The sequence below is a fragment of the Euprymna scolopes genome, chromosome 11 (assembly GCF_053919585.1).
Source record: "Euprymna scolopes isolate OS-2025 chromosome 11, ASM5391958v1, whole genome shotgun sequence".
NCBI lineage: Eukaryota > Metazoa > Mollusca > Cephalopoda > Sepiida > Sepiolidae > Euprymna > Euprymna scolopes.
Genome location: NC_136492.1, coordinates 1,058,242 through 1,073,018, shown reverse-complemented (window position 1 = coordinate 1,073,018; position 14,777 = coordinate 1,058,242). Strand labels below are relative to the sequence as shown.

General features: G+C 32.2%; 1 protein-coding gene across 2 annotated transcripts in view; it reads right to left on the bottom strand.

Moving 5' to 3' along the window:
* LOC145287716 (uncharacterized) overlaps positions 1 to 14,777 on the bottom strand; it is a 640,174-nt gene that overhangs the window by 126,952 nt on the left and 498,445 nt on the right. The window contains exons 6-7 of one of the 2 annotated variants that reach the window (XM_080135468.1): positions 8,751 to 8,846; positions 3,654 to 3,778 (exon numbers count right to left, since the gene is read on the bottom strand). The exons of the other annotated variant lie outside the window; for it this stretch is intronic. Coding sequence (XP_079991594.1) covers positions 3,654 to 3,778; positions 8,751 to 8,846 — 221 coding nt within the window. The remainder of the gene's footprint in view (positions 1 to 3,653; positions 3,779 to 8,750; positions 8,847 to 14,777) is intronic. 2 annotated transcript variants of the gene reach the window in all.

The window sequence follows — 14,777 nt, the reverse complement described above, 5'->3', positions numbered from 1 at the left end:
AACAATAAGTGTGACAGACTAATGAAAATTATTTTAACAATAAGTGTGACAGACTAATGAAAATTATTTTACCAATAAGTGTGACAGACTAATGAAAATTATTTTTAACAATAAGTGTGACAGACTAATGAAAATTTTTTTTAACCATAAGTGTGACAGACTAATAAAAATTATTTTAACAATAAGTGTGACAGACTAATGAAAATATTTTTTACAATAAGTGTTACAGACAAATGAAAATTATTCTAACAATAAGTGTAATAGACTAATGAAAATTACTTTTTATAATAAGTGTGACAGACTAATGAAAATTATTTTTAACAATAAGTGTGACAGACTAATGAAAATTATTTTAACAATAAGTTTGATATACTAATGAAAATTATTTTAACAATAAGTGTGACAGACTAATGAAAGATATTTTAACAATAAGTGTGACAGACTAATGAAAATTATTTTTAACAATAAGTGTGACAGAGTATTGAAAATTATTTTTAACAATAAGTGTGATAGACTAATGAAAATTATTTTTAACAATAAGTGTGACAGACTAATGAAAATTATTTTTAACAATAAGTGTGACAGACTAATGAAAATTATTTTAACAAAAAGTGTGACAGACAAATGAAAATTATTTTAATAAGTGTGACAGACTAATGAAAATTATTTTTAACAATAAGTGTGACAGACTAATGAAAATTATTTTAACAATAAGTGTGACAGACTAATGAAAATTATTTTTTACAATAAGTGTGACAGACTATTGAAAATTATTTTTAACAATAAGTGTGATAGACTAATGAAAATTATTTTTAACAATAAGTGTGACAGACTAATGAAAATTATTTTAACAATAAGTGTGACAGACTAATGAAAATTATTTTAACAATAAGTGTTACAGACTAATGAAAATTATTTTTAACAATAAGTGTGACAGACTAATGAAAATTATTTTTAACAATAAGTGTGATAGACTAATGAAAATTGTTTTTAACAATAAGTGTGACAGACTAATGGAAATTATTTTTAACAATAAGTGTGACACACTAATGAAAATTATTTTAACAATAAGTGTGACAGACTAATGAAAATTATTTTTAACCATAAGTGTGACAGAATAATGAAAATTATTTTTAACAATAAGTGTTACAGACTAATGAAAATTATTTTTAACAATAAGTGTAACAGACTAATGAAAATTATTTTAACAATAAGTGTGATAGACTAATGAAAGTTATTTTTAACAAAAAGTGTAACAGACTATTGAAAATTATTTTAACAATAAGTGTAACAGACTAATGAAAAATATTTTTAACAATAAGTGTGATAGACTAATGAAAATTATTTTTAACCAAAAGTGTAACAGACTAATGAAAATTATTTTTAACAATAAGTGCGACAGACTAATGAAAATTATTTTTAACAAGAAGTGTGATAGACTAATGAAAATTATTTTTAACAATAAGTGTGACAGACTAATGAAAATTATTTTTAACAATAAGTGCGACAGACTAATGAAAATTATTTTTAACAATAAGTGTGAGAGACTAATGAAAATTATTTTTAACAATAAGTGTGACAGACGAAGGAAAATTATTTTAAAAATAAGTGTGATAGACTAATGAAAATTATTTTTAACAATAAGTGTGACAGACTAATGAAAATTATTTTTAACAATAAGTGTGATAGACTAATGAAAAATATTTTTAACAATAAGTGTGACATACTAATGAACATTATTTTAACAATAAGTGTGACAGACTAATGGAAATTATTTTTAACAATAAGTGTGATAGACTAATGAAAATTATTTTTAACAATAAGTGTGACAGACTAATGAAAATTATTTTAACAATAAGTGTGACAGACTAATGGAAATCATTTTTAACAATAAGTGTGACAGACTAATGAAAATTATTTTTAACAATAAGTGTGACACACTAATTAAAATTATTTGTAACAATAAGTGTTACAGACTAATTATAATTATTTTTAACAATAAGTGTGATAGACTAATGAAAATTATTTTTAACAATAAGTGTGACAGACCATTGAAAATTATTTTTAACAATAAGTGTTACAAACTAATGAAAATTATTTTCAACAATAAGTTCGACAGACTAATGAAAATTATTTTTAACAATAAATGCGACAGACCAATGAAAATTATTTTAACAATAAGTTCGATAGACAAATGAAAATTATTTTTAACAATAAGTGTGACAGACTAATGAAAATTATTTTTACAATAAGTGTGACAGACTTTTGAAAATTATTTTTAACAATAAGTGTTACAGACTAATGAAAATTATTTTCAACAATAAGTGCGACAGACTAATGAAAATTATTTTTAACAATAAATGCGACAGACTAATTAAAATTATTTTTAACAATAAGTGTGACAGACTAATGAAAATTATTTTTAACAATAAGTGTGACAGACTAATGAAAATTATTGTTAACAATTAGTGCAACAGACTAATGAAAAATATTTTTAACAATAAGTGTGACAGACTAATGAAAATTATTTTTAACAATAAGTTTGATAGACCAAAAAATTTTTTAAACATAAGTCTGACAGACTAATGAAAATTATTTTTAACAATAAGTGTAACAGACTAATGAAAATTATTTTTAACAATAAGTGTGACAGACTAATGAACATTTTTTAACAATAAGTGTGACAGACGAATGAAAATAATTTTTATCAATAAGTGTAACAGACCGATGAAAATTATTTTTAACAAAAAGTGTGACAGACTAATGAAAATTATTTTTAACAAAAAGTTTGATAGACCAAAAAAAATATTTTAACAATAAGTGTTACAGACTAATGAAAATTATTTTTAACAATAAGTGTAACAGACTCATGAAAATTATTTTTAACGATAAGTGTGACAGACCAATGAAAATTATTTTTAACAATAAGTGTGATAGACTAGTGAAAATTATTTTAACAATAAGTACGACAGACTAAATATAATTATTTTTAACAATAATGTAACAGACCAATTAAAATTATTTTTAACAATAAGTGTGATAGACAAAAAAAAGTATTTTTAAACATACGTCTGACAGACTAATGAAAATTATTTTAGGCATAAGTGCGACAGACGCACGAAAATTAATTGAAACATATGCGTAACAGACAAACGGAAAATATTTTAAAACATAAGTGTTACAGACTAACGACAACTATTGTTAACATAAGTGTGACAGACTAACGAAAATTATTTTGTAACCAAAGTGTGACAGATTAACGAAAATTATTTTAAAACCGAAGTGCGACAGACTAAGTAAAATTATTTTAAAACAGAAGTGTCACAGACCAACGAAAATTATTTTTACACATAAGTTCGACAGGCTAACGAAATTTTTTTAAAGCATGTGTGAAAGAACAACGAATAAAATGTGAACGTTCATCAAAATCAGATTAACTGTGTAGAATCAATAGGAAATGAACTCACACACACGCACACATCCAGAGACAAAATCCCGTTCATATAATAGTATATATTTATATTAATCGTCGGTGTGGTAGTTGCTATTTACAAAGACGCATATCGTCGTCCAAAGTGACATTTACCAAAGCCAAGAACCACGCCACAAATTTCCTTAGTTTGTAAAAAGCAAGAAAGCCAAATGTAACTTACCTGCATTATAATGCGGTACCCTATGGGGACCTCTATGATAAACCTGCACCTGCCATCTTTTAATATGGCTTCATTCACAGAGATTTTTTTGCTGAGGGATGTGTAGAAGTAATTACTGATATTCTCTGCAGTAAATTAAAGGTGAAAATTATGAATAATATAAAAACAGAAAAATAAAAAGTATATAAAATAAATTTACGATTTTAAAAGGCAGAACAATGCAGAAATGTAATAATTAGATTCACACTGAAACTACTTATATATAATAGTGGAATCAGTTATGCAATTTCATTTTATTGCATCTATACATTTGAGTATATGTACTATCATATATATATATATATATATATAATTTTGGATTTTACTTGTACAAATGGAAATTCTTTTAAGTTTTTTGAAGCTTTACATTTGGATTTTACCGTCACTGGATTTTTTATCTTCCACCATACTATCCATTCGTGTGTAATCACATTTTTCTTTACCATATTCCCCTTGCTTCAATTTTTTTTTCAAGTAAGATCTTTGACTTACGTGTTGTTTCATCAAATACTTCTGCATGCAAAATCCAATCCCGCATTTTGCTAATTCCTACCTTCTGATAAGAAGGAAAGTCTTTTTTCGAAACTCCGCGGATTAAGGACTATCTATTTATCTAGTGTTTCCTTTTAAGATTAAATATGTTTTTAACTCATTTCAAAGTGTTTTTTAACATATTTTATTAACTGTTTGCTCATATATATATATATATAAATATATATATATATATATTATGCGGAATATTTTGGAAAGTCTTCCCTCCGTCATGCGTGTGTTTGACTTTCAAACGTGCTTGGTGGATCTTACTGTAGAACAGTTCGATCAAGAGAAGAGAAGGTGCTAGGTAACATATTAAAAATGTGACATTTGATGAGAAGCATTAGACTTCGAAATACCTAGGTATAAATAGCATATATATCAGTAATTGATATAGTCTGTATTGAATGGATGATTAAATCTATATGTAAGAATGCATATATTGTCGTTTTTGTCCTTTTCCATCTCTCTCTCTTTCTCTCTCTCTCTCTCTCTCTCTCTCTATATATATATATATATATATATATATATATCATGACTCTTACGGGGTACAACAGTTATATAACGCAATCATGAAGAGAAGACGAAAATTTAAGATTAAAAACGTTTAAAATAAAGTAAACGGGGTAAATAAGACAAAGAAGAAATATATGCGTGTGTTTGCTTGTGTGCATGTGTGCATGTGTGTGTGCGTATTATTGCTATCTACTTTCAAGTATGTATATATATATATATATATATATATATATATATATATATATATATATATATATAATAGAAATGTACCCGGCGTTACCAGGTATTAAACGTAACGTTAAATTCCTTCAAAAAATGATGTAAAAACAGAAAAGAAACTGAGACATGTGTATGCGAGACTTGTTTTTTTTTTCTAAACCGTTCACTTCTGGTAAGTAAAAATATTCGAACTCTGATGGAAACCACAACCTTAAGGCAGTAAGCCAAGCATGTCAAACATTAGGCCAGCTTCATACTATCTTTAAAATCTGTTTTCAAACCTACTTACTCTTAACATAAACAATCTATCATGCGAAAGATTAACGCAAGCTCATTTGTGAAACAGTTGAAAATCAGATAAAAATTCGATGATCCTCCATGTATCAATTTTTCAATATTTTCGTAGGAAAACTGTTTAAAATTTCGCCACATGTCTGAATAACCATATATATTATTTCAAATCTGCAGATAAAAAAAATTGTTGAGTATATGAGTTGAGAAGCGTCACACCACACTCATTTTCACTGATATATATATATATATATATATATATATATATATATATATATATATATATATATATATATATAAATATATATAAGTAGAAATATATATATATATAAGTAGAAATATATATATATATATATATATATATATATATATATATATAAGAAAAAATGTTTGTGCGTGTTTCTGTACATTTCCCTTCCTAATAACCCTGTCAATATTCAGTGCAGAGATTCGAGATTTGACATAAGGAGTATTAAAATTTGGGAAATTTGATTTTTGGCAAGACATTTGAGTGTCAAGAGATAAAAGTTCAACGAGTTGACCTTTGAAAATTCTATAAAACTCTTCCCCCAATTTTGGATCTAAACACTTGAAATTTTAACTTTTTAATAGTAGCGGTCTCTAGCAAATTACTCAGACAATTTTTGATCTAAACATTTGAAATTTTACATAAAGGGTATTCAGAGACAGGCCCAGCTTTTTGATCAGTTTGGGTAAAAAATTTGAGCTATCAAGGGGTCAAAGTTCAACAGATTTGACCGTTACGGTGTCTAGCAAACTACTCAGCTAATTTTGGGCATAAAATTTAATTTTATACATAAGGGGTATTCAGACATGCGGAAAGCCTTTTAATCAGTTTTTGGGAAAAAAATTTGCTGCCAAAAGGTTAAAGTAGAGAGAGTTGATCTTTGCAGATTCTACCAAATTCCTCCGCCAATTTTGGGTCTAGAGACTTTAAATTTTAGATGTAGGTATCTTGGACATGGGTAAAACTTTGTATTCTGATTTGAGACAAAATTATAAATGCTAAGGGGTCAATTTTGGGTCAAAGTTTAAATAATTGACCTCTGCGATCTCTACAAAATTACTCAGAAAAATTTTGGTCTAAATATTTGAAATTTTACATAAGGTGTATTCATACGTAGTGCAAGTTATGAACAGCACATAGGGCCCGAGCAAAGCCGGGCTGAACAGCTAGTATATTAGCTATAATTAACAGTTCTCATATCTTGTTAAATTCTAATACTTAGTAATTGATTATTACCAAACTAATATGGTGCTTCATTGCGTTGTCTCACTCCTCATCGCTCTTCTTTGTCTATAATTTCTACTTTGTCCCATGAGACTAGAGTGTTTCTCTTTTTTAATCCATATATGATCAGACATACCCAATATTTCCAATGTCTCCCTGTATTACAACTAAAAGTTGGCGAAAATAAATCCAGATAAATAAAAAAGTTGGCGAAAATAAATCCAGATGCGCTGTCATTTTTTTTTGGGGGGGGGAGAATTTTCATTGCAGCTTTCCAAAGATGAACCATAGATGTTTCCCGTTTGACCAGATGTTGAAACCCTCAAATAAGTGTTATTTCCCATTTGTTTTGTAAAGGTATTTCTGTATATAAGAAAATACATAAATATCTTTACAACACAAATAAGGAATAACACTTATTTGAGGCTTTCAACATCTGGCCAAGTCATAAATTATAATTAAATGTACATACATACACAATGAACTCTAAATTAGATGATTACAACATTAGATGGTCATAGACAAACACACGTATATACACACGCCAGATAGATGACTGTGACACGTACATACAATCGAATATACACACTGTATATGCACATTGCATTATTTTAGTCATGTAAATATTTTTAATAAAAGCCATTCATGACAAAACAAGTAATGTTGTATAATTGGTTCTTTCTATAACAATTTATGTGTTTATCGCTGTCACGTATATATAATCATGTTGCACTTTTACAAAAATGTTCTGCTAATAAATATATACATTCTGTTTTTTTCAGCAGTTTTTACAATCAAACACGGATACAGTTTCATAAAAATAAACTGTATTTATTTATTTACTTATTTGGCCTATCAGTGGTAGTAGGATGTGTTGAGCAAAGGTGGTTAAACTTGGATATTTTGGATAGCGAGATTACAACGTGACAATCGCACGCCTCTCTCCGTCTCTGTTTGTGTGTTTCTTCGGATTTCCTGCTTTTATTGACAATATTTTGTTTCATCGGAGGTCAATATGGATTCAAAGTCCGATCTGGAATCTCTTAGTTCCACCAGAATTCAATATGTGTTTACAAAGTCCGACCTGAAATCTCTTTGATTTACAGAGGTCAATATGTGTGAACAAAGTCTAATTTTAAATCTCTTTGTTATCCAGAGTTCAATATGTGTGTAAAATCCAACCTTAAATCCTTTCTGCTCTTGGGTTTCTTTTGTTCTGTTCTAATCCAGAATCTCTGTGTGCATCATAATTATCAGGATGGGCCCTTTGCCCGGACGAATGAGACTCTTCATTTTCAAAGCTTCAAATGCCCGGGCCAGAAAGGAGCAGATTGAAGCCGAATCTCAAAGCAAGAACAGTCACCCAAGAGAACGCCACCCACCCCCTTTCATCACCGTCGCCATCGTGGAGAACGAAGATTTCGGACTGTTTTCTGATGTAATCAAACTGAACAATTGTATATATGTAAAACACCTGCAATTTCGTGAATTTACTTTTAATAGACTAGAAACATCTGTGATTGTTTTCTTTTGACCTGCATGAGAAGCTAATTAATTTTCAGCGGACGCCGGCATCGGGAACCGACAACGAGGTCTACGACGCGGAAGAATTTGTAAAGAGCTCTCGAGAAAGGGCGATCACGACCATTGCAGTTTCGACGGCGCCAGAGGCCACATCTGCTGACCTGCGATGAGTGACTTTACACCTGATCTCTCCTTTCACATTGAAAGTCATAAAGTTTGTCTCATACGCATTAATATGGAGACCAATGCCATTTGCAGACTTTTCTAGTTTGCGTAACAGTGTTTGCACATCAGCAGTTTTATTCGCGAACAAAGCAATATCGTCTGCGTAATCTGCATCAGTTATGTGTGCTGATTAATGATGTCTGTTTCTGGATTCATTTAAGGTGAAACCTAACGTCTTGTGTATATCAACAGAGGTGCGAAATACAAAGTCAAGAAAGACAATGAAAAGAAAAGGGACAAGAGTATTCCGTTGCAGAATCCCGGTGCGGATGTCGAAAAATGCAGTGTCCACATTTAGCGACCTGACCATTGCTCGAGTGCGCTCATGTAGCATCGTGATAGCATTTGTGTATGCACGATCTCCAAATTCCTTTATCCAACAATAAGTCATTTAAGCTAAGGCGTAAAAACAAAAATATGAATAAGTTGCAAAATTTTCATCACTAAAATAAAAAAAAGTATGTGAATGATTAAACAATTTAATACAAACTACTCACGGCAATTTACTTTGACTGAACGGTCCCGGCATACGTTCCAGAGAGTACAACTACTCACCGAAGACGTACAATCGCCATTACTGCAAAAATATTGATCTGAAATAAGAAAAAAAAAACACTTTAAAGAGAATACAAATAGAAGAAATGGTAAAACAAAATACACTTTGGTTAATCTTTTTCTAGCCAGATGTTAGACTACCGTAATCTATATCTGTAACGTATTTGTTAAACATTGTGTCGCTACATATCAAACTTGAGACCGCCACGTTTTTTTAAAGGCAAATGAAATGCATTTATTCGTGGTTCTATAAAATATAACGAATTTCATCATCTTTCAATAGTTTATCGCGCACACATGCGTTTTACAACTCTCTGTCATGTAACATGTGCTTCTTAAAAGTCTCTATTCGGGCCATCTCACGCTTTTTTCCCTCATTTTCACACGTCCATCTTTCCCGATTTACCCTGCCTTGCTTTTTCCGACCACGTGCTGCCATTTTTTGTCTTTTCTTTGCCGAATTGGATTCGTCAGTTCCTAGCAGCATCGGTATAAATAGAATCTCCAAACTCTGAGGGACCCTAATCCTCAAACTCGGCCTTTTGGCTGAGATCAAAGTGTAGTATCTGTTCTCAAATGCTGCACTTTGAGACCATTGCCCTTGTGGCAATTGGTTGTTGGTACATGTAGGGGCAAGCCTATATATACCATCCCCTCCTCCTTCCCTCCCTCCCCCTTTCTCCTTCATCCCACATAAAAACCGACCTTGTGGCATATTTTTCTTACGTGCGGAAGCAAATAAATACCTACTCCTCATTAGTAAAAACAATATTGCAACATATGTCCCACGACGGCTGCTGCTAATATTTTCGCTACTCAACTATCCTACGGCTGCTGCTGATTTTCTCGTTCGTCGACGTTTTATTACAATAAGAAGATACAAAATGGTGACTGACTCCTTATAAAATAACCCGAATTGTCGGATTATGTGTAGAGTGATTTGCCAAATCTACTGCAAGTAATTGGGGACAACTCTACTACGCCAGAAAACTCTTTCACTCGTCCATGCATGGAATATCAAATTGCTGCAACAAACACTACCCTCTTTGAAAGCCCCCCCCCCCGAAGTTTCCAATACTATGTGTTCCAAAAATAATACGCCTATCCTTTTTTGCCTGAATGGATTTGAGAAGATTGCAAATTGCATTGTTCTTAGGGCTGAATCTATGCATTAATGCCCTGAACGTTCCATCTCTCTGTTGTAGGTATTGCCGGTATGAGACTCTGAGAAAGCAACTTCTGTTATGGATGCGCGTCAGAAGCAAAGATGCGGCATTGAATTTTAGCCAAAAGAGGATTCATACAAAGAAACAAAAATTGAACCGATTAACATTCACCGGTGCCTGTTGAACGTTTACAAAACTGATGCAGTTGATGGCTGAAGAGTTTGGATATTTCAGAGTGGCGACAGAGATGTGAATAGTAAAGCGCGCTCCTGACGCCCATACACAGCCACCACTCCATCGCTTTTCTTTTTAAGTTAAGATAGGAAGCATTACTTTTTGGAGTTTAATAGGCCGAACACTATCAATCCAGTGCAAGCTTCTGTCCTATCGCTAACCACCTCACGTGCAATTGTGTCTTGTTTAGATTAAATTGAAGACAAATAGTTAGCAACGATTTGTATCAATATTTTTCTTGACATAACTACATTTTCCGAACCTTTTAAATCAACTGCATTCATTTAAAGTTTACTTAGCGAAAACAAAGTTTCATGTGTTTTATTACACAAATAAAATAAATTTCTATTGAATTTTGATGTTTTAGATTTACTTGTTAAAAAAACAATATTTATGTAACATAATAAAATGAAGGGAAACCTTAATTAAAATAAAATAAATAAGGTGACTCATCAATGCACAGCAACAGTTTCCGCGTCACTTTGCAGAATCGCTTAGTTATAAACATTGTGGGCACCGCAATCTTGATTCTTTCTTCCCTCTATGACAGCTTGATTCCGCATGACGCACACACACGCGGACGCTTTAATGGAAAGCCACAATTTTTCCTACACTCCCCCTTGATCTCATGATTATAGACAGGACAGAGAGGTGAGGCTCCTGTTCGCCGAGCACTCTTTCGAAAAGGAACAACAGAGGCTTCATCCTCATGTGTGCTTTTGTCTGCAGTCTGAAGGTCGAGAATTATGTTCTTTGTGTTTTAGATTTACCAGCGTTATTATTAGCAACCAGATAATTCAGTTTAAAATGATTTAAGAATCTTAAATGAGGATAAGTTTTATCTGATTCCGATGCCAATTCCGATACTTTAAAATGCCCCTATTTCGATTCAAGTTACTCCTCCCAACTTTAGTCCACCAAAATAAGAAACTTCACTGATATCTTTAAATATCTTGTTAGTATGCTGGGTAGAGATAGAACCCTAGATGCCGAAATAATTCACATGATAGCACAGACTAATTTTTGCTAAGTATGAAAAGCGTGTTTCGTCAGATCGAGGAATCACTGTGAAAGCAAAGATCAGTGTATATGGGTCATGTGTCTTAACTTGTCTACTGTATGCATCACAAACATGGACTTCATATCGAAGGCATCTTAAAGCTCTGGAAAGGTTTCATCAAAAGTGCATCCGTAAAATTCTGAACATCACTTGGAAGTCTATTACTCCTAATACAGTCGTTCTTGAACAATTCAACAACTTTAACATAGAAATGAGGATTATCAAAAATCTAATTAGTTGGACTAGATACTTAATGAGCTTTTCAGGTTAGAGTCCTGCCAAGTGAACGTCATGACCGATAAGAAACAATGGTCATCACGTGAAACTGATTTTATCTTCGTCTTGTTGCAGGTATAGATTGTCGAAAATGTTGGCACTTATTACTTTTTCTTTATTTGTGTCATTTCTATATTTTTAATTGTTTTTTTTAATTCATCTTTACCATAAACAAAACAAATTGCAACTTAGATATAAGACGCCATACCTAAGAAGGATAAGGTGTTGGTTTACGTTGCGTTTGAACTTCTGCATATCAGTACAGTTTGGGAAGCAGGTAGCAGGAAGGGAATTCCAAAGTCTCGTCGTTGTAGGAAAGCACCTATTAGAGTAGACCACTTTCTGATATTTAGGGATCTCAAAAATGAAGGGGTGTGATTTTGTAGCTAAGCGGGTTTGTCGGGATATGTACGTCGACGGGGCACAAATGCAATGAGTTCATCAGAGCACAATTCATCAAAATACTTGTAAAACATGCACATTTAAAATAATATAAACATTATTTTTATAGGGATGTAAAATACTCATATTTGCTTCGTGTTGGTTTTTCTGTCCAAAATACTAAGTTTTCGTGCTATTACGTTTTCCATGGAATCTTCACGGGCCTTGCTCGTCCATACTATTCTAAAAAATTAAAGTTAGCAAAATATGTTTTCGAGTGAGAAGACGCAGCGTATACATCAACCAAATTTGCTTGAGAGACAAGAAACGGAACAGACACTTGATTTCTCCAACCCAATACTGAACTAAGGGCAACTTCTTAGTTAACTGCATGTTTCAACTGCCGTAAGCATAGACTGGCGAAAATGTTTGCAATTAATTAATAACATTTGGTTCATTTTTATACTTAAAACTAGGAGGGGGTGGCACCCTTTTTCCGGTCGTAAAATACGCTTAAATAGGATATTTTAAGTTGTCCAGTTTTCAAATATATTATTATAGAGTTGCGATTTGAAAAGTTTGAAAATATGAAGACAAACAGACAGACATACAGACATATAGCATTTTGTAAGTTAGATTATATAGACACTATTTTCATAAAAAATATTAATCTTTATCTCTAATATCATATAAGAGTCACTTTGTGTGTGTGTGTGTGTGTATGTGTGTGTGTGTGTGCGTGCATCATGTCCAAAAATCAGCTGACGTTATATTGTAAACAAACACAGGCGGAATTTCATGAACTACATTATTATTATTCATTTATTTATTTATTTATTTATTTATTTTTTTGCGAATTACTCCAACGGGCAAATTATTCCTCGTTATATATAATAATTAATAAAGAATTGATTCTATAATAATGCATATGCAATCTGAATAAATTAAAATACCATGTTTAAGCGTATTGTACGACCGGGCAACGCCGGGAGTTCTGCTAGTAAACTCATATTTGCTGCGCGTTATTAGTTTTTCTCTCCGAAATACTATTTTTTTGCGATATCCCGAATTCAATAAAATCCCCACGGGTCTTGCCCGTCGATAATTATCAACGGGCAAGACCCGTGGGGATTTTATTGAATTCGGGATATCTCAAGCAAATTTATTTGATTCATACAATGCATCAACTTACTTTAAAACATGTTTTGCGAATTTTAATTTTGAAAAATATTATAATATTTTGCAAAATTTAAATTCCCAACACATGTTTTAAAGTAAGTTGATGCATTGTATGAATCAAATAAATTTGCTTGAGAACCTTATCAAAACACACCGATTATTTTCTTTAACCGTAAAAGTAAAGGTTTGTTTCAGCTGCGGGGGCCATACGAAGAGTCGATATAAAGTGTTTGATTGGATTACTTCAACAACGTCGGTGGTCGAAAGGTAAATGCCATTGAGGATGGAGAAGCAGTTCGATAGGTCTGATCGATCTACCCTTTAAATGTTGGTTATGACTTGGTTTTTGTTTTCTTGACTTGAATGACAAGAATAAAAAAGTTTGTCCAAAAAGAAGGAAACGGGTTGCTGAACTCGATTTTGTATTATTCGAATAGATATATGGCTATGCGGGTGATAATCGACAGCTCGTGAATTAATCAGATATCCCTGGGAAAACCAGGTTAAAAGCAACCAGGATATTGTATGGCGGATGAGGCAGAGTTTCGTAACCCAATTCGTTCAACTTCTGCAGTGTCGGTATTGCAACGTCTAGTCAGGCATTGTCGTAGAAGAGAATTTTCTAGTGACTAATGCTGGGTGTTGTTGTCGAAGTTTCTGATGCATTTAATCCATATGTTAACAGTACTTCTTTGTTTAATGATTTCGCCTACATTAAAAAACTGTAATGGATAAAAGTGGTCGCAGATCATCAAACAGTCAGTATAACCTTCTTTTTGGTGAAATTCTGACTTCGGGGAGTGTTGTGGCACTTTGTCTGCGTCTAACCACTGAGCCGAGCGTCGCCGGTTGTCGTAAAGAAGTCATTTTTAGTCGGGAAACGGGTCGTTTTTATTGCGTAAAAGAATGCCATTTCTTTTGGTTGTTGTTCAGTACGTGAGGCATCCATTTATCAAGTACTTTTGTCTTTACTGTCTGTCTCAAATGGTTGTAAATCGTGGTATACTTTACGTCTAAATTAGAAGCAGCTTTTTCAACAGTTGCTGCGTGGATTGTCTTCGACTAAAGCTCTTAATTGATCATTGTCAACATCCGGTGGCTACCCACTACGCTTATCATTTTTAAAACACGTGTCGCCGCCACAAAGTTTCTTAAATCACCATTGTGTGCCTTCACAAGTAGTTCCTGGGGCAAACTCTTCGTTTATATCGCAAGCTGTTTAAGCAGCTTTTCGACCTAGCTTTGACTGAAATGAGAAAATTGTGCTAATTTATGTTTTTTCCATCTTGTATTCAACGTTCTGAAAAAAAATTGTTTAAAACCGATTGTGATTTAAACCATTATACAGAGCGAATAACGCTCTTAAAAATAATATATAAAGTAACGGTATTATGAAGAGAAAATACATCATGTGTTATCTAAATGACACCTTCCGCAAGAATCTTCTTGTCGACCGAATAGATAAACTGCATTTTTCAACTGACGTAGTGAGATGGACGTGAAGCAATAGCAGAAAGCGAGTAATATCGTAAGAACAGACGTTAATGAATATTTTTATTTTTTTATTTTTCTTCCTTTGAAGATTGTAATGCCGGGTATGGGGCAGCCAAACCAGCTGCCAACATTGCCCCGCTTTTTTATTGAAACCAACCGAGAGCTCTTTTTAGTATCCT